At 42.0% G+C, this 26,513-nt stretch overlaps 1 protein-coding gene across 17 annotated transcripts in view; it reads right to left on the bottom strand.

Annotated features, from left to right (window-relative positions):
* RBFOX2 (RNA binding fox-1 homolog 2) overlaps positions 1-26,513 on the bottom strand; it is a 215,200-nt gene that overhangs the window by 58,527 nt on the left and 130,160 nt on the right. For all 17 annotated transcript variants that reach the window (XM_045291747.1, XM_045291760.1, XM_045291771.1 and 14 more), the window contains one exon: positions 171-395. In XM_045291747.1, coding sequence (XP_045147682.1) covers positions 171-395 — 225 coding nt within the window. The remainder of the gene's footprint in view (positions 1-170; positions 396-26,513) is intronic.

Genomic DNA, 26,513 nt, shown 5'->3' with positions numbered 1-26,513 from the left:
GCTCCTAGGTAGGGGCTGTGAGCTTTCATTCTAAATCTCTATCTTCTAATTACAATGCTTGAAGTCAAATTGTAATTAGGTAAGTACTGAATTAGTTCTAAGGGCTTTCTGGTCTGCTGAATAAGACACAGGTTTCCACATGCTGCCCCGTGGCCTCTTCGCGCACATACCGTCAGAGATCCGTTCTGTGTGCTGGGGGAGTTGCTGCTCTGCTCTGCGTGGGCTTGCGTGCTTCCGTAGAGCGTCAGGTTATGCTCACTGGTCTGGCCGGCATAGTCCTGAGTGTGTGGCACTCCATATTCTGTGGGAATTCCATTCTGTGGAGGTGGTGGGAATGGGATGGTAGTAAAAGGCTGAACCATTGCATCAGGAGTTGTTGTTGGCTCCTGGTTACCCTAAAACACAGCAAGAAAGAGAGAAAAAGTGACTTCAAATTTCCATGGCAGAGTTATTTTTAAGGTGAAAATACAGAATTTTCTGAATATTTTTTCTCTCACTGCTCAGGTAAACCAGATCCCATACTGCTCCTGGGACTGAGTAAATTTTGTTACACACAAACACAGAGATGCAGACACAACACCTCCACACACCCTATTTATGGCAATTTGTGGTTACTAGACAGGCCCACGATACCTATTACAGTTGACTAGATGTCAGAGAGTCAAAACTTTTCCTGGAGACCAAGTTTAATTAAAAAAAAAAAAAGCCAAGAAATTTCTCAAACAAAGTATGCTGCAAAAATCACTGTTGAGTTCAAACTAGTTTTGACTACTGCTATTTTGTTTAGAGTCCTCTATTCTTCCTGTGAGTCTCAAGAGGACGCTGATAGGAATGAGTTAATTTTAAACCTATAAGTCATAGCAACCAGTCACATGGCATTATAAATGGGATTCTCAAAACGAAACCACATGGACTTGTAGATTTTTAGAGCATAGGGGTTGAGAAAGGCTGAAAAATTAATCTTTGGATTTCAAGGTAGAGCTTTCTTTAACTTACTTTACTACGTTATTAAAGCAAAACAAAAACCAGACCTCTTTGAAAATGGCAAAGATCAGAGGTAGAGAAAAATGTCCCCCACCCCCAACCAAGAAAGAAATGAAGAAAGATTTTCTGAAATTACCGTCAGACTACAGGGCTATCAACACAGCTCAACTCCCTGTCACCTGCCACCATTCCCAATTGCATATCTGGGTTCCAGTGTGGTATTTGAAATATCAATAAAGAATAAACATTAGCTGTAGAAAATTATCTGAGGCTATTTAGGCTTTACAGCTCCTCTCTTCTTCTGTCTTCAAGTCCAGGTTCAAAGGAGGGTCACAGCAGGGACGAGAGACACTGTGAAACCACCACCTTCCCTTCTCAATGACCGCCTCACCTCCTACCTAGTCCATCAAATCAAAGCCATAATTTTACTGAAGATTCAAGTCAGCCAAGTCTGGAGACACTGTCCTGGGTGTGGGTGTTGGCGATGTTTACACTTAGATACCACCCCCTACCCCCCTATGTTTCAGACATCAATCCTTTAGAACATTGGTCTTTCAAACAAGGATGCAGTATTCCCTTTCTCACCCTCAATTAACCTTGACATTGCAGTTTGCCAGGGGATTCCAGGAAAGTTCAGCAGTACTATCTCGACATCAAGTCAGACTTTTAACATTAGCTTGATAGTCATTAAGCCAGTAAGTAGGACCTCAAATAGAGACCCAGTGCTGCGTACAGATACCACCACACCATTTCTTTTTTTTAAAATCATTTTACTAGGGGCTCATACAACTCATCACAGTTCATACACACATCAATTGTGTAAAGAACATTTGTACATTCATTGCCCTCATCATTCTCAAAACATTTCCTCTCCACTTAAGCCCCCCCGCATTAGGTGCTCATTTTCCCCCTCCCTCCCCGTTCCCCCCTCCCTTATGAGCCCTTGATAGTTTATAAATTATTTTGTCATATCTTCCCCTGTCTGACGTCTCCCTTCACCCACTTTTCGGTTGTCTGTCCCCCAGGGAGGAGGTCACATATAGTTCCTTGTAATCGGTTCCCTCTTTCCAACCCACTCTCCCTCTACCCCCCAGTATCGCCACTCACACCACTGGTCCTGTAGGGATCATCTGCCTTGGATTCCCTGTATTTTCAGTTCCTATCTGTACCAGTGTACATCCTCTGGTCTAGCCGGACTTGCAAGGTAGAATTCGTGTCATGATAGTGGGAGCGGGGAGGAAACATTTAGGAACTAGAGGAAAGTTGTCCCTTGCAACATCGCACCCTGACTGGCTCATCTCCTCCCCGAGACCCCTCTGCAAGGGGATCTCCAGTGGCCTACTAATGGGCTTTGGGTCTCCACTCCGCACCATTCACTATGGTAAGATTTTTTGTTCTGATGATGCCTTATACCTGATCCCTTCAACACCTCGTGGTTGCATAGGCTGGTGTGCTTCTTCCATGTGGGCTTTGTTGCTTCTGAGCTTGATGGCTCCACCACACCATTTCTATCAGTTATTCTGCATAGTCTCTTAGCTCCGCAGATAAAATAAAAGGAAGACCTAGAGCAGTTACACAGCACACCTGGATAAAATGAAACCCAAAACACATGTGCAGATGCACTGGAGATCCTCACGCTGGCTAGGGTTCACTCTGCTGTGCCCCAGACGCTTAGAACAACTAAGCTAAAAAGCTCGGTGAGAAAACAAGGCTGCTGAGTTCATCTAAACACAGCCCTTATGAACCACAGCAGGCACGTCATTTTCTCTCCTGACCCCACCCCTTCTCTGCAAAGGGAAATTATGAACCACGGGAACACGACCAGATTACAAAGTGGCTTGAAACTTCAAAAAAATGATTTCAAGCGAGTGGATCATCATCATCTGCCCTACGTGGTGGGTGGCAAAGACTACACTCATCATAAAGGTGAGAGTGAAGCAGAACAGTCCACGGTGCCTGATTTCCTCACCGTTCTGGGAGCAGCAGGTAATGACCACCTGAGGTTTTCAGTCTCTGAAACGCTTGCTGGCCATAATCCTGTGCTCCTCCAGTGTAATCAAAATCCACTTGCACAACTTTGAACCACTCTCAGACTCATAACCACGAGCTCACCAAGGTCCCCTAATAAAATGGCATTTTACTGGGAATGAAGTAACTCTTTAAACTATGTTTCCTTCTTTTCCAAGGGACCTAGGAAACTTCTGATCCAGAAGAAAGTATTTCTGCCTCTGGCATATCATCAGTTTGAAATAGATCTAGATAAATTCTAGTTAAATGTATTCACAGGCTATGCTACTTTGGCTTGAATTGAGAGGGCTTGCCAACCCATCAAATGCATGCCCCCACCCTTCCTTATAAGAAAAAAATGGGCCATTTCATGACACAGGGCCCCCAACTTAGGGTGCCACACAAAATCTCGGCCATTTGGGATCAAAGGCCAGTGTTAACCAAAGCCTGCTTTTATATTAAATTTACGACTTGAGAGAACATTGTCTACTTTGCTAGAAGGACAGTGCTTATAATAACCTTTCATTTTAGGCCCAGGCACATTTTGTAAAATAAATACTCATATTTTACTTTACTTTAATGCGGCCCCACATCACCGAAATTATCTCATTTTCTTTAAAAGGGTTTCAAACATTTCATCTCTTTAACTTGTTCACCAGACTGTTTGCATTCCTATCTTCCCTAATGTGTACCGAAAACAGAGAACCAAAGAGTACATCATCATCTTAGGACAACAGTGGCTCCATTTGATTTAGCTCGGCAACCAACCCAACAGAGCCCACAAAAATGTGCATTTTCTCAGGTGACCATAAACAACAACAAAAGGGTAGCAGTCTAGACAGAAAGGGTTCATCAAGATGTCTTCGTGTGACCTCTTTAGGTCACAGTGTCACCTTAGAGCAGCGGTCCTCAACCTATGGGTCGCGACCCCTCTGGGGATCGAATGACCCTTTCACAGGGGTCGTCTGATTCTTCATATCAGTAGCAAAATTACAGTTTTGAAGTAGCAACGAACATAAGTATATGGTTGGGGGTCACCACAGCATGAGTAACTATATTAAAGGGTTGCAGCATTAGAAAGGTTGAGAACCACTGCCTAATTTTTCTTGATTTTCTGTTCTGCTTTGACTTAGTACAAGAGAAGGGTGAGAAGAACTACCAGACCTCACTCCGAGTTCCACCTCTGCTGTGCTGGGCAAGCCGTTTACTGTTTGGGAGCTCCGGACAGCAGGTAAGGAAATGAAGTAAGGGCTAAGCAGCCCTGGTGATGCAACAGTTGGTGCTCGTTTGCCAACTGAAGCTGGCATTCATCCCCAGCAGCTGCTCTGCTGAAGAATGGACCTGGAGGTATGACCCCATTATTGAGATGGCAGCCTGGGAACCCCTATGAGTCACTGAGTCGGAATCAACCTAAAGACACACAAGAGCAGAGAATTGAACAGCTTCATGTAATACTTAATATGCATTGGTTAATACTTAATAAGGTGTAATGGGGTTAATACTTAATATGGTGTCCTGGGTAAGGGTTTGTTGCGATGCACATGGTTGGCAGTTCAAAACCAGCAGCAGCTCTGCTGGAGAAAGACTGGGCTTTCTACTCCTGTAAACAGTTATAGTCTTGGAAGCCCAGAGGGAGTCACTAAGAGTCAGCTTTGACTCAGTGGCAGGGAGAATGCCCATGGGAAAATACATAAAAAGTCAGCCACCTAACTGACCCCAGAGGAAAACCTTGGCAAATCCCTGAAAGTAGGTATTTTTACAAACCACATTCACTATTCTTTGTGATATTAAGAATCAGTAACAACAACAGCAAAAGACCCCAAATTTAAATCATGTGGAAATTAAGAAGCAAAGTTCTAAGTAAATTCTGGATCAAAGGGAAAAAAAAGTAAATGATGCGCAACCTCAACTAGTACTGAGCAGTCCCTCTTAGATGACAGCCTGGAGGGCAGAGCGAGAGCTGCAGACAGAGGAAATGGCATCTGTGTGCTTGCATTAGAAAAGGAACGATAAAGGTCGAATTAAGAGTCCAGCTAAAGGCATTAGCCAAATAATCACAAAACAGGGAAAAGGAATTACTGTAACTAGATATATTAGCCCCCCCCATAGAAATCAAATTAAAAAAATACTGTCAAACTAAATCGAACAAAGACTCTCTGGCGAAGTATTCAAATGGACTCATCTATTATTTATTCTCCTTTTTGGCCCATTTTAAACTTGTTCTAGTTTTTCTTTTGGATTATCTTATTTTGTCAGTTTTTAATTTTAGTATGTTTTTCCTTAAATGAACTCTAGGATAGGTAAATGTACAGAGACAGTAAGTGGATGAATAGTTTCTAAGGGTTATGGCAGGGGAGTTTGGGGGAATGGGAAGCTAATAGCAAGTACAAGAACAAAGAAAATGGTCTAAAGTTGACTGTGGTGGTGATTGCCTAACTCCTCTTAATATGTTTAAGCCACTGAATTGTATATGTGAATGATGTCAACAGAACCAGCCAAAAGAGACCTGACTCAGTAACTGAATATCTTGAGAAGAATATTCATTGTATAAATGTCAAGAAGATATTTTTCAATGTTCCAGCCCTGGAGGGTTTTCAAATGTGTGCAAGCTAACCTTCACATGACAAACAATGAAACTAGGAAAGAGGAAAAAAGGCATAAATAATAGAAAAGATGTGAAGCTGTTTTTATTTACAGACAAAATAGTTATATACCTATATATATCTAAAGCGCTTTATAGACTCCACAAAGAAATAAAAAATAAATTCTGCAAGGCCACAGGATTCAAAACCAACAACAAAAACAATGACTTTCCTACCTGTTGGCAACACAGCTGAAAAGTGAAAAAAATTTAAATAGATGCTGTTACATAACAGCATCAAAGCTGAATGTGAAATAACTAGTGTTAGATCTAACAAAAGAGGTATACGATCTTTACGTTGAAAGTTACAGGACCAGACTAAGACAAATTAAAGACTCAAATAGGGGGAGAGATACGAGTATCTGGAAGGGTCAAGGTTGTTAAGATGATCACTCACATCAAATGCCCAAACCCAATAAAAATTCCAGCAGGTACTTTGGCAGAAATTGACCATTGATATTAAAATTTTATATGGAAATACAAAACAATTTTGAAGAAGGATTTAAAGACAACCCAACCTCTGAGTCACTTCCAACTCACAGTGACCCCACAGGACAGAGTAGAACAGTGTCAAAGAATTTACAAAGCATTATAAATCTTTATGGAAGCAGATTGTAGTGGTTTTGAACTGTTGACCTTATGCCTTGCAGCTCAAAGCTGGACCTCTGCACCACCAAGGCTCCTTTAAAGTGAGTATACGACCTGACTTCAAGATTTAATATGAAGTCGCAGTTAACTACAAGAACTCAGTATAGGCTGCTGGTTGTTAGGAGCCAGTTCGGACTCATGGACAGCAGAGTGAAACACTGCCAGATCCTGGATCATCCTCACAGTCTACACTTGAACCGACTGCAGGAGCCACTGTCAAATCTATCTCACTGACAGTTTTAAACGCCTCAGTTCTCAAAATGACAGTTTTACTTTCTAATACTTTTGAAATTCAGTTCCTTGAGCTTTGTTTGTCACCAACACCACCTTCAGTGCAGCTTGGATCTCTTGCTTCAGTTCTATTGGTTCTTGATTATATTTCTCCTCCTGAGATGCTTGAACATCAGCCAATTCTGGTGTTCTTTCCATCTCCTTTTGATGCTTCCTGTGTTGTGCAATACTTTGCTGACAGGATCCTGCCATACAGCAACTCTAGACTTGAGCTTTTCTTTATGCTGAGTGCATCCTTCTCTTTTGGTTTTCTAATTGCAGGCTTTTGATAGCTCATTATCGTACATTACTTTTGTCTTCTTGCTTAGCCTCTGAAGCCGTCTCTTCAGCTTTTACATCATTTCTTCCATTCACTTCAGCTACTTTACATTCCAGAGTAAGTTTCGGTACATTCCAGAGTAAGTTTCGGAATACCATCTGACATTTATTTTGGCCTTTTCTTTCTTTACTGCCTTTTTAATGACCTTTTGCTTTCTTCATGTGTGATGTCTTTCATGGTATCTGTGTTAGGCTGGGTTCACTCTAGAAGCAAAGCCAGTGACTTTTGTATGAGTGTGTGCACAGAAAGCGATTTCTATCAGGAAATGGCCCACCGAGGTTTAAAAGTGGGGAAGTCCAGTCAGGTTTAAGCTCATGGGTCAGATGTAAGCAGAAAGCGTCTCCTGACCTGTGTAGCTGTAGGGACTATCGAACAGGAAGCAGGAAGATGAAGTAGTAAGACCATACACTGGTGGATGAAGAGCTGAATGAATCTGACATAGGCTTAATGAATCCAACATGCAAGATCCAGATCCAGCAGAAGTGAGCTAGCTTCCATACATTGTCTACAATAAGAGTAGGCCACATCATGAATGAAACCTCCCTCAATTTTATCAAGAATATGAACAGATTAACTACTTCCCAGAAAATCCCATCAAGGGAGTTGACCACATTATGTTAAATCAAATCATGGGAACATATGCCTGTCCAAGTTGACATAAAAAACAGTAACCCATAATCTTTCTGGTCTTTGGTCATTAGTGCTTAATTATCAAATCTATTCTAATTCAGGTGGGCTAACCTCAGGCTACACTTGGATTCTCTTAGGTTTAATATTCATCAGCTACAACTTGAACTTGCTGTGAGATATTGTTCTATAGTCTGCCTCTGGCCTTTTTCTGACTAATAACATTGGGCTTCTCCTTTGTCTCTTCTAGATTGATTAGATTCCTGGTTCCTAAGAAGAAAACCTGAAACCCAGAAAAGACAGAAGATGGGCAGATATGGCTACCTTCAGAAGGAAAGCAGGGAGAGGTGATGAGAGGAAGAGGAAACACGGGTGGAGAAGAGCTTCTAAGTCAACTGGGAGAAAATATATGGAACAGAAATAGAATACTACTGTAAACAAGAGGAGGGTAAAGGCAAACTGGTAAGAAATACACACTCAACAGGAAAGCAGGTAAAGCTAGTAGTGAACGACAGAAGATGAGATACAAATAACTAACACAACCAAGAAGCTCAACATCACTAGTTAAGTCATGGAGAAACATATTATTAGCACAATCAGTGCAACATTTTAGTCGGCAGGTCTGCAAATACATTAATTAATTTAACAGCTTTATTGGAACAAAACCAAAATACAGTAAACCATGCTTGTTTGCAGTGCATAATTTGTTTAAGTTTTGACACACATACACCCATTTTAAAATCAAAACAACAACAACAAACCATGTGGCAATCCACTCATGTAGACAGATCATCATTTAGGAAGTCTACTGGGCAGCGCTATTATCATACAGGGTTGATGTCTTCGTGACTGCACCAAGAGAGTGAACAGATTCACCCAAAGTTCAGACAAGTCTCCTCATCCCCCAATAGTAAAACCTACGAAGGGTACATGCAGAAATGAGTGTATATAAGTGACAGGAAAACCTAACAAATAAGGGAAGCCAGAGGAGCCGCTCTGGAGGCACAGTGGTTTTATACATTGGCTGTTAAACTGCAAAATCAGCAGTTCAAAACCACCACGTGGCTTTCTACTCCCTGGAGGGTTGCTGTGAGTCAGCAGCAACTCGATGGGAATGAATTTTGAGTGAGTGATATGAAACTGAGCCACTGCGCTACTTGCAAGACAAACCTAGAGGCAGAAATTCCTAACTGCCATTTTTAAGTTATGAAGCATCAAAATTTAGCTGTCTGTTCTGTCCAAATAGTATTTATACTTGGTGCTAAGGGTTACTTTACACAAAATCCTTGGTTTTTGTGTAAATTCTTAGAAATTATATTATGGAAACCATCCCCCTTTTTTGCCCATGATTTTTTTAGAGTAAAATTAAAGAGACATTTTGACCAATTGTCTCAAATTTCTGTGAAACTCACAATACAAGGTAGTCTTTCACATCCTTCCATTGCTCTAGGTCCCGGTACTGTGTCTGATTTCTCCTATGCTAGCGTGTGTGTGTGTGTGTGTGCGCGCGCGCGCGCATGTGTGTAAGAGAGAGACAGAGCGACAGAGAGAGAGAGAGAGAGGCAGAGAGAGAGACATGGACCTTAAAGGGGGAATGGCTCTCGCTCTCCTCCTGCAATCTGTCAGTGCTGTGAGCACAAATTACGGGGTCTGTCACAGACAGGACTTATAGGCCTGGGGACACATTTGAAAGAGGAGCCTTCAAATTCAGGTGGGCTGGTGAACTAGAACAAGGGCACCAGAGAACTCTCCAGCTCTACACTCCGAGGCCAGGCATCAATAAATTCTTACAGGAGTTCACTGGGAGGGCCGATTAAATCCTGGGTAAAGGGCAAAGAACTTGTTCCCAAGTTTAGATTGACATGGCTAAGCGGACTTTTTCTAAGGCTCTGACTTGGTTCCGGGCTCCCCTCAGACTCATCTTTGTCTATTGTAGTCTCCATCTTCCACCTCAAACCTGCTGGGAATGACACTGGGCACAATACTAATGCTCCCATAGGTATAGCCCTGACAGAGCTGGCTCAGTCAACTGAACAAACACAGCAATTAGCAGCGAGAGCTGCTGGGGAAAACATTTTATACCACCCATTTGTAGTCTTGCACTGTGCTCCTCAGAAGGGCAAGCCACTCCTAGAAAGGAAGGTGGAGAGAAAGCAAGGGTCAGCAGAGCCAGACAGCGTACGTCTTAGGACTGGCAGGCCCTGTGAGCTGTGACCACTGGGGCAACTGTTCTACTTCGCTCTGTCAATGCGTGTTAGACGTATGACTGCGTACCAGTAAAACTTCATAACACGGAACCACAAGTTTCATATATTTTTTCACATTTCAAATATTCTTTTAAAAAGATGTTTTCAACCTAAAATTAAAAACTAGAAACCATGCTTAGCTTATTGATCCAGGCCAAGTATTAGATTAAGGCTGAGGGCTACAACTTAATGACCCAGGTAGAAAGGAAGAAGGCAAGGTTCTAGGATTAAATATGCCTGGTTCACATCCTGATGTGGTAATTTTTCAATTCTACTATGTAGGGTCAAGAAAATAAGGCTCACTATCTTCGACAGAAAAAGGCCACCTACCCTATTGGGACTACTAAGGGGATTTGGTGGTGGAATCTTTCTTCATCTGTCCTGCAGGTGACCAGAGTTAGAGTCCCTAGAAACCGCCCTCTTGGGGGGCTGTGGGAAGTTAGGGCACTGAACAGACTTCAGTGAGGTTTCTAGACCAAGAGCAGGAAGAAAGTGAAAGTCACCCAGTGGCTATCCTGCGCCTGAGGGCACAGCGCTCCACTGACTCGCCAGGGACCAGGAAGTCAGGGCCGACTCTATGGCAACTAGCTTTTATTGCCTGGCTGAAATGACACCAAGAATCCAAACCGGGTCCCTGGGTGGTAAAAATTTGGCAATTCACACCCATGCAGGGGTGCTTACGAAGGTACAGCTAACAATCTTGCGAAGGTCACAGCCCGGAGAACCCTGTCAGGCTGCTCTATATGCACAGTCGCCATGAGTCAGGAGCATTTGATTAGCACAAACAAGTACAGGGTCCAATATAGCAGAGCTTCAGCAAACATTTGCACTGCCCGTCCGCTTCCAGTTGCAGTAACGGCTTCCTCCCCATAGCAGTTAGCTTGCACCAGGAATCTGTTCGAGGCATTTAAATGCAAAGTGTCATACTTCATACATCTCAGCATGTGTTCTATCTTCCCTGTTAGATTTTAAGTTCCATTAGGGTGGGGGCTGTCTTGTACATTGTGTAGAATCCCGTAAGGCACCTAAAAGTACCAAGTGTTAAATGAAAGTTTATGAAAGAAAAAAAAAAGTTTATGAAATAGAAGAAGACGGAGGTGGAATGCCATGTGGCTACAACTCTGCAGCAAGTGGCTTTGATTGGCTACAGTCTCCACAACAAGGGGAATACAGCCAGTGCTGATGTCCTGGGCTGGTGTCGAACTGGAGAACGTGGGCGTAGGGAGTAAGATGGTTGAGGCGCCTTGAAAAAGAAAAGAGGCAACAATCACTTGTGGTGCTTTATGCATATGAGTTCCTTCTATCTTCCAGGCACAGGATGTAGCAGTATTCACCTGGTGTGAGTGAAAACGAGACGGCACCATGAACGAACGTCTGAGTGAAGCATGAGATCTTTGGCTCTAAAGCACAGAAAGTAAGGGGCAGGAGAGAGAAAACCCAAAGCCCAGCATCACATATGACTTTCCAGTGTACCATGTAACATATACTGGAGGTTTTCATTTTAAATTCAGCCATCTATATCGAAGTGATTTATTCTCATCACACAGGGAAAATGTATAACCTAAGGACCAAGTCTCAGCCCCTTTACAACCCTATTTCCCCACACAGAAATCTCAGAGCTTCACCCATGAATGTCTCCCAAATATCTTCTAGATCAAACTGTGTCCTTCTGTCCTAACTTCCACAGGAGGGAGAGTAAAACCAAACAAAGAGCATGCATTCTGAAGGACAGGCTAGAGTTTGAAGCTCCGACACCTCTTACCAGGTTACAGTTGACTATGTAACCTTTTCTAGTTCTCTAAAAGGGGCTGTTGGCTGCCGGGGGTTGTTGTGAGGATTACATGAGACTGCAAGGGAAACGGACTATAGCTCAGTCCAACGAGGCTCTGGTTTTGTTTCTGATTCTTGCAGGTGCACATTTCCAGCTCCCACTGAAGGAAGGCGTCCACTCCTGTCCCACCACCACAGACTCAGTTTATGTCCAACAGTCAAGTTACAACTTTCCCTTCCCAGAGATGCTGATTGAGTCAATTATCTTCTTAGTCACCTGAAAACCTCCTCTTTTTCTCTCCCTCCCCTGCTGCTATTTCAGTTGCTATTTCGTGCTAATGAGCAATCACCAAAAAGAAGGAACAGAATCCTAACCCATCAAGAGGCAGAAAAAGGCTGCTTTGGTACAGGGAGGGAAACACAAGTGAGCACAAGTGTTATGGGGAAAGGAAATGCATTCAAGAGGCATTTGTGTGGTGGAATTGAAAGAATTTGGCATCTAACTAATTATATATAGGGAACAAAGCAAAATAGATTATTTAGGCTCACTACTCAAGGCTTATTCACCCAATGACTTTTTTTTAAATGCTTTCTTTTTATTTTAATGCATGCTTACATTGTATACTCCAACAAAAAATGTACTAAGCTACTTCCACAAAGAGTACTTTAATATTTTCATTTACTATGTGTACGTAGTAATTGCACTAACGCCCCTACGTGGGCACAGCTCTACTTTGGCACACATGGAGTCACCCTGAGGCTGGGATAACTCAATGGCAACTGGTAATCTTTGCCCATTATATCACCCCATGACCTTTAACAAGACTTTAAAGACACACTTTCTGGGTGAAGGGAGACATCAGACAGTGTAAGATATGACAAAATAATAATTTATAAATTATCAAGGGTTCATGAGCGAGGGGGGAACAGGGAGGGAGGGCGAAAAATGAGGAGCCGATACCAAGGGCTCAAGCAGAAAGCAAATGTCTTGAGAATGATGATGGCAACAATGTACAAATGTGCTTGACACAATCGATGGATATATGGATTGTGATAAGAGTTGTACAAGCTCCCAATAAAGGATCAAAAAATAAATAACTAAATAAAGACACACTTTCTATTTACAAAAGATATTCCTTGGGGGGCATATAAGCACCTGTAACATGCTCGTTTTTAACATAGGGAAGTGGTGAAGGTAACAAATAAAGTAGAAATAGAGTCTTGTTTTTACATGACTAAATTTAGGTCATCAACTAATAATGACAACAATGTCATTTGTGCTATAAATAAAGCTATACAACTGTCTTAATTTTTCTAGGGTAATTAAACTCAGTATACTCTTGGATATATAGTATACACACACACACCATGTATACTCGTGTATAAGCTGAGTTTTTTCAGCAAATTTTTAATGCAGTTTTTGTGGTAAAATCAGGTGCCTTGGCTGATATTCGGGTTGGATTATACTTGAGTATATACATATATTTTTTGTTTGTATTGTCTCACTTATTTTTCAACTCTATTGTAATAAGTGATTTCTACCTGCATACCTAATCTGCTATTGGGTTGCTTCTAAGCAACAAGCTGCAAATCCTATTTTAAGAGAAAAGTCTCCTAGTTCTATGATTACATGCATACAAGATCAGAAATGTATCATATCAGTAATAATTTTATTTCTCACCACCATAAAAAGAATTATTTTGTTATTTAAGGAGACAATATCTTTACCAGTTTATCACCATCGCTAATATCAACATCATTTTCTTGTGCTATACATGAAAGGAAATAAATTATCTAGTTTTTAATACAAAGAATTTTTGGGGGGGCGGGGGGGAGGTCTTTAAGCATGTTACAAATTCAGTAAATTTGATTCCCTGTAATTTGTTAGGTCACCCAGATCTGAAACTTCACTTGCCTTAGTGCAGGGAGCCCTCAGTGGGGTCCCAGTGAAACGCCCTGTGCTCTTTTCAGGTGTGATACCAAGGGCAGCAACTGCGCTCCAGATGTCTGTGCCAGAGCCAGAATAACAGAGCTCAACCATTACCGTAAGAAGACGAAATGTCGCATCACTTAGAATCAGTTACAACGTAAAACAAGCAAGCAAAGTCCTTAGAATGGCAGACCAAGAAAGGAAATCCCCGAGGGACAAAATGTCCGGTGACAAGGCCAAAGCTATGCCCAGTTACTAGACACAACGCACAATTCATGCCACAACTGCAATTTACCTAAATCTCTACATGTAACAGCGCTACTGCCCAAAGTGCCCCCCTTCGATATCGGAAACATTCTGTATTCAAAACAAGCCACCAAGTTACTGACTGTGCAGCTATTAGAATCCCATAATCACCTAGTGAGGAACAATTTAAAATGAGCATTTTCCTGGTTTAATTTCAACAAAATTCATTATCTGAAAACCCAGAGCAGAAAATATTAGTGTTAAAGGCCCTGAAAAATATATCTGATAGCAAATTAAGTAATGAACTCCCCCCCACCACACACAATGACCATATATGATATTCAAGACCTATCTGTCATACAGCATGCAGGTGAGGAGAAAAACCTCCATCGCTCCTCCACAATGTTGATGTCCACTTTGAATATTCTAAGAGTTCATTCTCCATTTCGTTTTCTGGACCCCAAGGAAGCTCACAAAATAAGATTTAAGGATCACATGATAGTGATTATAGTAATAACGATTTTCTTCTTTTTTTAAAAGCTACTTACCATTTGAAAAATCAAACTGAAGGGAAAGTGTTATTTAATGTCAAAAACAGGGTGCCAAGTGACACATCTATTCCTGCTTCTTTCTCAACAATGACGCCTCTAACTTCAGGACCACCTTCCACTTTATCGAGCCCCTCACACACACCAATTCACCTTCTATCTGGTTCTTTAAGCGGAGACCCCCTCGTTTTATCATGCATGATGGACCCTCAAGGTGTAAAATGCAGGTATGAGGGCTATTGCCTCTAGCCTGTGATTCAGTTGGCGGGAGCCTGACACATTTTGATGTTGGTGGTTTACATATCACCCTTGGGGTGTGGGCTGGAAACCTGATTTGGAGGTTTGGGTTGGGAAGAATGAGAGAGAATTATGGTGGCAGCCCGATTCTACACCCCTCGAAGTGGGGCGAGATGGAGGAAGAGTACCGGTCATGAGAGTGCCTGAACATGTAAGGTAGTTACCTCCAAGGAGAGGATCTACCTTCTACGAATCCTGAAAGAGCATAAACACCACTTTTCAGTTTTCTTTTGGCCTTTACAGGCAGACGCATGAACTTGCTGAAATGCAGATCTAACTAAAGTTTCTTCTAAAACAGTGGGTGTGGATCAAGGAACCAGGCCCCAAAGAGAGAGGGTGTTTACAGTCATCTTAAGCAAAGATGAAGTACAGGAGGGGGGCCCACCTGGAACCTGGAGCTCTTGCAGAGAATGAATGAAATGAAGTGAAATGAAAATAGACAACACAATATGCTCCACACTCTACATCCATCCTTAGATTAAAAGTGGATTACAGATGATAGTACATGCAAGTCTAAGCGCAGGTATCAGTCTGGCCAAGAATAAAGCAAATGTGTCTCCAAATCACCTGGTCTTCAACATGCACACCCACTTTTGAATTACTCAAGAAGGAAAAGCCAGCTCCAGCTCTCCCGTGAGGCTGAGTTCTGCCATCTCACAGCAATGAATATTTAAACAGGAAAATAAATATTTCAGAGCAAAGTCATTCAATCCCATAGGCTATTAGGTTAAAAGTGAGAAACCCTGTAATGGTCTTAATGTCTCCAACCTCTTAAAGCTTTCTTCTATTTCTCCTTAAAGCAGCATTTAGATCCGAAAACATCCATGAATCATGTCTTCCCCTGGCAAGATGCGACCACAGGAAATACTCTGGTTCAGTTATCTGCTTCCTTGGAAACGAAGTCCCTTGCACATAATTAATGGCTGGCTATCTGTTCTATTCAACGTAATTGGTGATTTACACAGGGCCATGGATGACTGTTCTTTATCTTGAATCAAACATTTCATGATTTAATTTACTCTTGATTTTGTCTTTATGGACAATTAAGGTCGCACCTTCCATATGTTAACTGAAACAGTCTCGACTGAGGTTCAAAATGAAGTACTGACAAGAATTTGTAGTGTCTCATGGGTGAAAAATAGTTAATTATGCTTTCCAGGTTTTTGTGTCGGCTGTTCTATGACAATGTTTCTTTGCAATGCATAACGTAACAAACAAAACCCTGCCCTCTACTCTTCCCACAACAAAACTGTGTTTCGTGAATAACCACGGTAATATGACGGCTTCTATTTGCTCTAACTCTCCTGCAAGTCTTGAGACTTGAGTCACACACGGCTTCATGTATAACTTCCTCTCCCAATGAAGTTATGATGAGCACATCAGAGTTAATCTTTAGAAAATATTTTCTAATCAAATTAACCGCAACACCCTAGTTGCCATACCGCCTTCTGAAATACATGTCTGCAAAAACCCAAAAACTCCTTTCTCAATAGCTTTATAACGCTGAAGGTAACTCACCACAAAATACAAAACCTCTCACAAACACTGACCACAAAAGTGAGAAATGACAGCTCTATTAAACGCGAGGGCAAGTAAAAAGTCTTGCTATAAAATCAAGAGAAAACTTTATTAAACAAAATTACCCAAAATGTGAAGCTCCTGTTTCTCAACCTCTCCTCCATGTAGGTCTATCCAACTCTGAAAGCGGTGTTTCCACATCTCCAACCCAGATGATTCTGGACTCTTGGATTTACACCACATCAGAACAGCAGTGCTAGCTTCTCGGGGGACTGAAAAGTGTTCTATTGAAATGTTCTTTGAGTTTGGGCAACAAAACCAAGTCTGAAGAGGCACGATCGGGGCTGCCGGGTGGACTGGGTGCAGTTTCCCAACAAAACTCTCCTAGATCAGCCCTCACTGCCCTTGAAGAACAAGCAGGTGTGTTACCATGAAGGAAAAAACTCCTCCTTGGGGCAACTTTCCTGGTCTTGTTCTCACCGATGCAAGTTTCAATATACTTCAAAATAAGCCCTTGTGAGTACCCTATGTCCTTTGAGAAAACTTATCAAGATGACCCTTTTGGGATCCTCTGAACCAGTTACCGTAACCTTGTGAGTTGACCTCTCAGCCTTGAACTTTTGGGAAGGTAGTGCATTACTAAGAGAACATGTTAAGAAAGTGCATTACTGAGAGAACATGCTTGTCTGTAGCCATCCAACAATAGCAGAGACATGTCTAAGCACATTTTGTTTGCAATAAACCTGTGCGTGCATGAACAGGAATCCTAGTAGCAATACCTTTTGACTTACTCTCATACATTTAATAATGGTTTGGATCTGTGATCTGTATTGTGAGGGGTGAGGGGGAAATGCAGAGCCTTTGCATAGTCTTGGACACCCACAGGAGCAGTTCTACTCTGTCCTATAGGGTCACCATGAGTCGGAATCAACCCAATGGCAGGGAGTTTTTGGTTTAGTTTTTTTCTTCCCCTTTTAATTTAGTCTCAACGTTACCTATCTTCCAAGCAGCTCCCAGAATGATCTTTCTAAAACAAAACCCTACAATTCTGAAAGTCCCATGGACTGCCAAAGAACAAACAGATCTGTCTCGAAAGAAGTACAGCCAGAATGCTCCTTAGAAGCAAGGGTGGTGGGACTTCCTCTCACGTACTCAGTACACACTGTCAGGAGAGTCCAGTCCCTGGAGATCAACACCGGGCGTGGTAAGGCAGAAGGGCAGGGAGAAAAGAGGATGGACTGACAACGGCGGCAACAACGGGCTCGAACACCCGAACAATTGTGAGGACGGTGCAGGCTGGGTGGTGTTTCGTTTTTGTGTACACAGGGCCCCCATGCGTCTGAAGCACCTCAATGGTACCTAACAACACCTGATAATGTTACTTACTTCTCTTCTTAAAATTCTGGCCTGTCCAATGCCCACAGTTGCCAGGTGAAATCCCTTTGTATGAAAGTCATGTCTTCCATCAGCTAACTTTCGAATATGTCACCTTTCACCTTCACTTCTTACCATCAAATGTTTGATATGTCAAGCAACAGTAAATTTAAAAATACAAAAAATGAAACAAAGGTCTCATTGATGTGGCAAATATTTTGTTTCATATATTTTACTATAATTAAATTAGTAAGACAAAAGCTCTGTCCTTATAGAGCAGTGGTTCTCCACCTTCCTAATGCCCTGACCCTTTCACACAGTTCCTCATGTTGTGGTGTGCCCCCCAACCATAACATTATTTTCGCTGCTACTTCATAACTATCATTTTACTACTGTTATGAATCAGGCAACCCTGTGAAAGGGTCATTCGGCCCCCAAAGGGGTCTCGACCCACAGGTTGAGAGCCGCTATTATAGAGCTTATATTTCAGTAGGCAGAGTTTTAAAATAAGACAAACAAGCAAACGAAAACGGCAGGCAGAACAATACACAGCTGCTGTGTTAGGAAGTAAAATAAAACAAGGAAGGGGTGGACCGGTCTGGGTTGGAGGGCTGGGACACTGCTGTTGGGTGACAGCTGAGCAGTCACCTAAATAAATTAAGGGCAAAGGGGACGTGTGGATGAGGAGGGGTAAACATGTTCAGGGGAAAAGGGAATGAAAAGGTATTAGAGTTCTTCCACAACCTTTTTGTTGTGACTATATGAGGTACGAACACTTCAGACACAGGGAACACAAAGACCAAGTACCAGGGGTGAAATGGTGGGCAAGCTGGAGGAGGCCGTGTGGCAGACAAAGCAAAGCCGTCGAGCAGGAGATGGAGAGAGCTGGCAGTGGGGAGAGGGATGTTGAGCAGCAGTTGTGCGATGCTTCCGGCCACTGCAGGGATCTTGGCTTTGCTTTGAATGAAACAGAAGGTCCCTGAAGATTCTGAGCAGAAGTGGCATGGTCAGACTTGGCCAAGGCAGAGTAGGTAGGAAGCTCTTATAATAATCCACCTGAAAGGTGACAGTGGCTCAGCCCAGGTTGTACCACCTTAGGAGTATCAAATCCTGAACACACCTTGTGCTGTCTTACCCTCCCTTTTCTTTACACCTATTTCTTTCTCCTTTCTACCAACCTGGCTAACTCACACAGCACCTTAATATGTAATTCACTCAGCAAACCTCTTTACAAAGTGTCCCATTCCCATCCAAATAGGGGGAACAAATCCCTAAACACTCCCACCTCTTATCCCTCTGAACCTAGCATCTGTATCCTGTTACGATCACTTGGCTACCTGCCAATGCCTCCTCAGAACAAGGACTCTTTGAGGCAGGTAATGTCTAGGTTGAATGCATCTTTCCGGAATCCCTGGCAACACAGTTGTTGAGCACATAGCTGCTAACCATAAGGCTGGTGGGTCAAACCTATCAGTTGCTCTGTGAGAGAAAGATGTGTAGCCCGCTTCCAACCCCACGGAACAGTTACACTCTGTTCGATAGGGTCAGTGAGTTGGAATTGACTCAATGGCAATTGGCTTCATTTGGGTTGGGTTAAAATGAATTTTTAAGGAGTCCTAGGTAAGTGTTCAGCAGTTAACCAAAAAAGCTGGTATTTCTAACCCACCCAGTTGCTCTGCAGAAGAACTGGCATTCTGCCTTTAAAAGATTACAGCTAAGAAGTTAAGTAGAACTGTGAGGCCGTTCTACTCTGTGACATGAGGTCACTACAGGCAGAAATAGGCAGACTCAATGACACTTAACAACAAAAATGCAGCTTTGTAACTACTCAATAAGGATTTGTTAGAGGACTAACCAGAGTCCCTGGTTGATGCAAAAGGTGAATGTACTCGTCTGCCAACTGAAAAGGTTGGAGGTTCAAGTCACCCACCCAGAATACCCGAAAGAAAGGCTTGACTTTGGACTTCAAAAAACTTATTAGAAGGCTTGTCTTCTTCAAACCAGTAGCCATCTAAGCAAGGCATCGATTAAAGTCCATGTGGAAGAAGCACATCAAACTGTGTGATCTAAGGACTGTAAAGAATACAATCCAAATCTGAATGAGGGAATGGTATTAGAGCTTAAATTGTCAACACCTGGTTTGCAGGAGTCTATGGATAAGTCTAGCGGAAGAAATGGACACTGTGCCCTTGAATGAAATGGGTCCACTATGTGCTCATCTATATCAATAAATATACTAGAAATTATTTTTTGGAGATCTGTGACAATTTGAAAAACTTACAGATGAATGAAGTGTGTGGCCCAGAACTATTGAAAAAAATTAAAACAGCTCTGTCACGGATGCATAAAACACATGTAGATATTTGTCTATTTTATTATTTACAACTATAAAATATGCACAAATTATACAAAGTTATAATTTTTTATTTCAACTTTTAATTATACATTCTTCCAAAGTGTCTGAAATCCCTCCAGACTGTCTGGGAGCCTCTGCGCAATGAACTGCAGAGCAGAGTAACCGTGACAGAGAACATGCAGCCTTAGAGAGCCCCAACACTTTCACCCCACCCACCTTTCAGAGGGAAAGTCTGCAGATGCCTGCTACTCAAGGTGAGTGCTTTCAAAACCTCATCTCTTTCACTTCCGTCTCCGTTTGTCTCTTCCAAATGTCTTACAAGAAATCTCATAATTACCAATAGATAAAATAACATATTTACATAATTTTTCGATGTGAAAGTATTTAACTAATTTGTAATTTTATCAAGTAATAATTGATTTTCATTACATCTTCTGCTTAAAGAGTCCCTTACAAATAAAACAACATCAAATCTGAGTTACAGAACTTTCCCCTATAATTCCGAGACTTTAACATGATCACCAGCTATATGATTTCACGTTCCAACGAGAGACGGTGTGGGAGTAGGAGTGTCCAGAAAGCGACATTTCCTTGGGTTAACTGCAGCCATGAGTTAAGTAAGAAATGCTAATCATTTGAATATTCTGAAACTAACAACCCTTTGGGAAAAAATTCAAGAGGCAGATGAAGAGAAAATTTGGCCAAAATAAACGAATTGAGGAAGATCTCCATGATATTTAATTTATAATTGAGTATTATTAAATCAGAGTCTTTTTCAAGGACGTAATTTGATTTTTTTGGTTATTTTTCTTCTATTTACAATTGAAAAATCAGATGATGGTTCTGTTGCTAGTGATCTAAAAAGCCCCGTAATTCCCAATTTTGTTCTTTCAACATTCTTTTCTTTTTCTTTTGACATTGGTTCCATACCCTCAAAGGGTACTGAGCATCAAACTTACTTTGGCTAGTTTTCAATTTATCATTTGTCAACTAAGCTGGCAACTCCAAAGTCTTTCTAATAAATAAGATTGTAAAAATGATATTAGCTTTCGAGGGATCAGGGGACAATTCAAAGATTAGAAGACAGATTCCTGTTAACCAGCTGACAGGCAGCATGTTTTATAATAGAAAAGCAGAATTCTGCTTCATAATTAAGGGCAATACCACTGTCTCCTGACGTTGTAAAATCGCTAACAACACAACATGATCAACAAGCTATGACAACAAAGTCAAGTCAAACACGCTGTCATAAAACAAAACTTGTAACAATGATCCTTACCATATATACTCAAGTATAAGTTGACCCGAATATCAGCCGAGGCACCCAAATGTGCTGAAAAAGTCTGCTTATCCACGAATATATACGGTAATATTCATAATTGATACTGGCACTGAGTAATTAGCATAAATAATAGATCAGTCATACCGATTAATTCAATTCATCTAGGACAGTAACAACTTTGGAAACCATATGCTTCCTTATCTGTGCTATTATCATTCAAGGAAGCAGGGTTGAGGGGCAGACAACAGGAGGTGGGGTCATTTAGTAGTACCTTCACATTTGGTTCTGATGCCAAGAGGTAGAAGAAGGAAAAGTAAGACAACAATAATGAAAACGAAGTTAGCTATTCATAAGGAAAACCTCATTCTCCTTTTCAATGGCTAGCGATGGAACTAATTATGTTATGAGGCTGGTAGCATAAGGGAAAACATGAGAATTTTAAGCTAAATAGATCTCAAGTTTGAACTCGCTATCTCTGACCACATCCAGAGGTTACCACCAGGTTGCTAGATGTCTTAAATCTTAATATCTCAAATGAGAAATGGTAAAAACATTACAGACTTCTGCAGATGACTGATGATATAAAATATGAATCTAAGTATGCAATGTGATACATATATAAAACAGATTGGTGCAAAGTAGGTATGCAAAAAAGAAAAAGAAGAAAAACCAAGTTATTTCTGTATACCAGTCATTATTAATGGTGGTTAAAAGCAGAAATTTTGTAGCCAAACTCAACCTCTCTGTACCTGTTTCCAAATATCTACAAGATCAATTATTACTAGTACTTATTCATAAGGTTGAGAGGACTAAATGATTCATCTATGTAGGACAACAGTGTCTCTTTATAATACGAGGGGGCTTTGAAAATTTCACTGAAAACTTGACTTCAAATCATGGAATTTGGTTTTTCTGGTCTTGGTTTTGTAGTTTTGCAAGAGGATTTGCTAGGCCACAATCTTGCAAAAGGGAATGAACAAAGGATGTGCCTCTCGCCTACCCAGGAGATTGGTCAGTTCATTGCTTTGGTGGAAAGAGGAGGTTTATAACAGGCCTAATCCCCCAGGGGTTGAGGAAACCCTCACTACAATAAAAAATAACAAGGACTACTTGTATCCTTTGGATCCAGGGTACCAGTGCTGAAGACCTCCTGGAGCCAGGAGTGCAGTAACAATGAAGACTGAAAAGCAGTAGGGCGTGCCTGTGAGCATGACAGAGAGAAGGAGAGGAGAGCAGTTTTGGCTGGAAGTTGTCCTGATTGAAGAACTGTGTCTTGTCTTTCTGAGTTGTGATGTCCCTAATAAGCCACATAACGGTCTATGAGTTCTGTGTGGTCGCTGCAAAGAATTATGAAAACTACTACGTAGTGAATGTCTTAGGAGAGTGCTGGCATCAGAACTGGTTTGAAAAAGAAGGAGGCGGGGGAGCCCCCCCACCCCCCAAAATATGTTGGAGAGCAGAGTTGTTAAGCCTGACCTCCACCTCACAGGAACTAGTTTTGGGCTAATGGCGGTTCTCATTCTTCCCCCTTAGGTTAGGTGAGGTGTGCCCCTACTTCGTCCCAGCACTAAAGACCAAGGCTGATGTGTAGTATGCGTAGAATGTTGCTGTTGAGTGCTGAGAACCTTATGTCCACAAAGCAGGACAAAACTGGTCCTGGGCCGTCTTTATGATTGTTGATATGTTCTATAGTACTGTAATGAATTCATTTTATTCAGCAATGAATTCCTGATTGTTGTTAATGTTCCAACAAAACACTGAAAGAAATCAGAGATGAAAATTCCAAAAGAGAATCAGAGAATCTGAACTTAATTAATGTATTCACATAGTCACACATTTATTGAGCACCAGCTGCCTACAAGGGATATCAAAACAGTAGTTACAAGGATGGATTCCAAAGCCAGTTAGCTTGGCTATGAGTCTCCATTCTATCTCCTAGTACCTGCATGAAGTAGAGCAGCTTGCCTAATCACTGTTTGTTTATTTCTTTAATGCACAGAAGACTACAGAATATTGAGCAGCTATTATGAGTTAATGTGAGTAAAGAGCTTTGAAGAGTGCATGATATTAATACATAGTTAACATTTATAAGGATTGCTGTTGGTTGAAATCAGTTCCTACTCACAGCTGCCCGGTGGACAGCAGAAGGAAACCTCGCCTGATCCTGCACCATCCTCACAATTGTTCGCAGTTTGAGCCCACTGTTGCAGCCACTGTACTGTGTCAACCCATGTCTTTGAGGGTCATCCTCTATTTTGCTTGCCTCTCTGCTTTATCAAGAATGACATCCCTAGTCTCTCCTGATAACAGTCTCACTATCCTCACTTCTTCTAAAGAGCATTCTGGCTGGACTTCTTCCACAACAGAATCATATTGTTCCAATATTCTTCCCTAGCACCACAATTCAAATGTATTGATTCTTCTTTTGTCTTCCTAACTTGGTGTCCAAATTTCACATGCATGAGGCAATTGAAGAGTCAGCATCAATTAGATGGCAGTGCGAGTGTGAGTTTGGGTCATCGGCTATTCCTTGGTCCTCAAAGTGACATCCTTGCTCTTCGACACTTGAAAGAGGTCTTTCACAGCAACATTTCCCCATGCAATATAATTAATGCTCATGGAAGCAGCAGTCAAGCAATAAGGGATGCACATAAGCATTGGCTATTATTATCAATATTATGATGAGACTGTGCCAGTTATTCCAAGCAGTGGACTAATGATAGTATATTCTTTGGGGAAGGCTAAAAAGGTAAACACCAGATAAACAAATATGTGACAATATCAAGCAATGATAAGTGCTAAAATCAGTAATGATGAAGAAAAAGCAGGCTGAGGGTAAGGGGGGATGATGAGGGAGTGCTAATTAAGAAAGCAAGCGGAAGGGAAGAGCTCTTGTGAAATAGTATTTGAGTCGATGGAGCTGTGTAAATGCCTGGGGGTGAACACTTCTGCGAGAGGAAAGCAGGAGAAAGGCCTTGAGGAGGAAATCACCCCAGGGAAGGGCACTAGGAGATGGGCTGGGAAGGACAGGCAGGTTCCCGGTCACACAGGTCTTCCAGCACGGACACTGGGTTTGATTCAGAATCTGGAGGGCAACGCTGGAAGGCTTTAAGCAAAGGCGCTACCCTATGTGATCTGTTTTTTAAGTAGTTCACTTAGGGAACGTCTCTACTGAATTATTCGGCTGCAAGGTTCTAAACCAGATTAATCATAACAGGAGTATTTTTAAAGCCTAGAAAATGGCAACCATGCATCATGATGGCGGACTGCACTATTTTTGACTGCTTGGAATAATTTGGGGGCTACAGTCAAAACGGTGAAACATTGACTACCGCAGGAGAGCTTTTTATTTGTGCTTGTTGAAGTTCATTGATGAAATGCTACAAAGAAATGTTCAAAAATGATGTAACAACTCATAGATGCCAGACTTCCTCAAATCACAAGGGTAAGCTCCTGAACCTATTGAGGTACTTTAAACCTCACACCAGAAAGCTCTTCAAGTTGTGCTGCGGCTGTTGTCGTTGCTGTTAGGTGCCACTGAGTTGGCTTTACCTCACAGCGGCACTAACCATAACAAAACAATGCACTGTTCAGTAGGGTGCCACACTCACAACTGACCTTTGAGCCCACTGTCGCAGCCACGGAGTCAATGCATGCTGCTGTGGGTCTTTCTCAAATACACTGACCCTCTATTTACCAAGCATGGTCCTTTCTCCTGATAACACTTCCAAATTAAGTGAGACGAAGGCTCTCTTCTCCCTCCTTCCTTCTATCGAGCATTTTGGCTGTACTTCCTCCAAGACAGGTTTGTTCATTCTTCTAGAGTTGATGGTACATTAATATTCTTCACTAACACAAGAAATCAGAGGTCAAGTGAATTCTTCAGTCTTCTGTACTTATCGCCCAGCTTTCACATACATAAGAGATCATTGAAAAACATCATAATTTTAAAAAAGAAAGAAAAACACCATAATTAAAGGGCAGACAATAGCTGAGCCTAACTAGTAAAAAATAGCTGTCTTACACATGATGCTCTTTTAAGAACTATCTACATGGGATCAAACTGACAACAACTGAGCGACTCAATGGCTAGAAAACAAGGTGGGCTGTGAGCTCCTGTTAATGAGGAAGGAACAACTCAGAAAAAAGGCTGAGAATGGTGATGCACCTGGAAGAAGGCAGTCAGGGTCCCTAAATAGTAAATGTGGAAACGACTGTCTTGCTGTGTAAATTCCCAGCAGCAACAAAAATAATACAATTTTTAAGGATGACTGTGGTTTTCGATACTGAAAGAAAAGAGTGAGAAATCAGGAATAAATCCAGGCAGAAATGTTTGGACCATGCAGAGTTGGGTACTCAGAGAGGCAGGGCGTAGGAGAAGCTGACTAGGTTAGGCGTGGGAGAGTGAGTCCCCGGAAGTGCCTGGGGTTCCCAGTAACAATCTGGGAGAAGATCACACAGAGATGTCCAAGACACAACCCAAGGTAGAAGTGTGACAAGAAGAGAAGCCCAAGATCCCAACGTCCCATTAGGCCATCTGTGTAGCTGTGACTCTGTGGAGTTTTTCAAGGAAGAACAGACACCTGGAGGAACGTGGCCAGGGTTTCACCTTATTCTTTCTCCCTTGTCACTGAATGGCAACTGCCTTGCACCACAGAGGTGTCCCACCCCTGGGGCAATGTGGACTTGAGGGGCAGACTGTCAAAGCACTAAGCTTAGCTAGTCCCCACTGCAGAAATAAAGGGAAGAAACAGGGAAGGGTCAAGAAGACCCTTGGCTGGGAGGACACTGGGAAGAACCACTCTGGGGGTCAAAATCGCTCAGATTTAATCCCATCTCCATTATGGAAATTCTGGGTTTCTCTTCTGCAAAGCTAGGTTATTTTTAGCCTACTGATGTTTTCAAGGGCCAGCCTTGGCTGTGGCAAGGAAACGGTTACAACCCAAGACATGGAGCTATGCAGAAGAATTCAGAAAGCACTCAAATCTCTGGAAAAAGTGAAGCTGCCTTTGGTTCTTTGTACAGGAACATAAATTAAATCTCCAACCCACAATTCCCGGCTCCCCCCTCCAACTTCCCCAAGCCCTGCACAGCCCATATAAAGTGGAAAGTGTGCCAGAATACAGTGTGGGCTGAGGCTTCGTGGACACGGAGTGGGGAGGGTGGGGAGGGACGGTGATTGGCAGCACCAAACGGAATCACTTTAGAGCAATGCCACAAAATGGAGACGAAGCCCCCGCCGAGGGCTCTCCGCAATTGCAGAGAATAGGGCATGCTTAGCAAAAAACCCAGGCTCCAGCTTCTGTGCCAACTCATTTCAAAATAAAAAACAATGCCAAACAACATCACAACGGGGGAGGGGACAGGATGAAACAAAGCAAATCCTACCTGGCTCTCTAGAGGGTCTTTAATTAAAGCCTACAACGCGC

The sequence above is a fragment of the Echinops telfairi genome, unplaced genomic scaffold (assembly GCF_000313985.2).
Source record: "Echinops telfairi isolate 266 unplaced genomic scaffold, ASM31398v2 ScPeMD7_2;HRSCAF=8, whole genome shotgun sequence".
NCBI lineage: Eukaryota > Metazoa > Chordata > Mammalia > Afrosoricida > Tenrecidae > Echinops > Echinops telfairi.
Note: the sequence above shows the minus strand (reverse complement) of the source record. Positions and strands in the feature narration are given on the sequence as shown.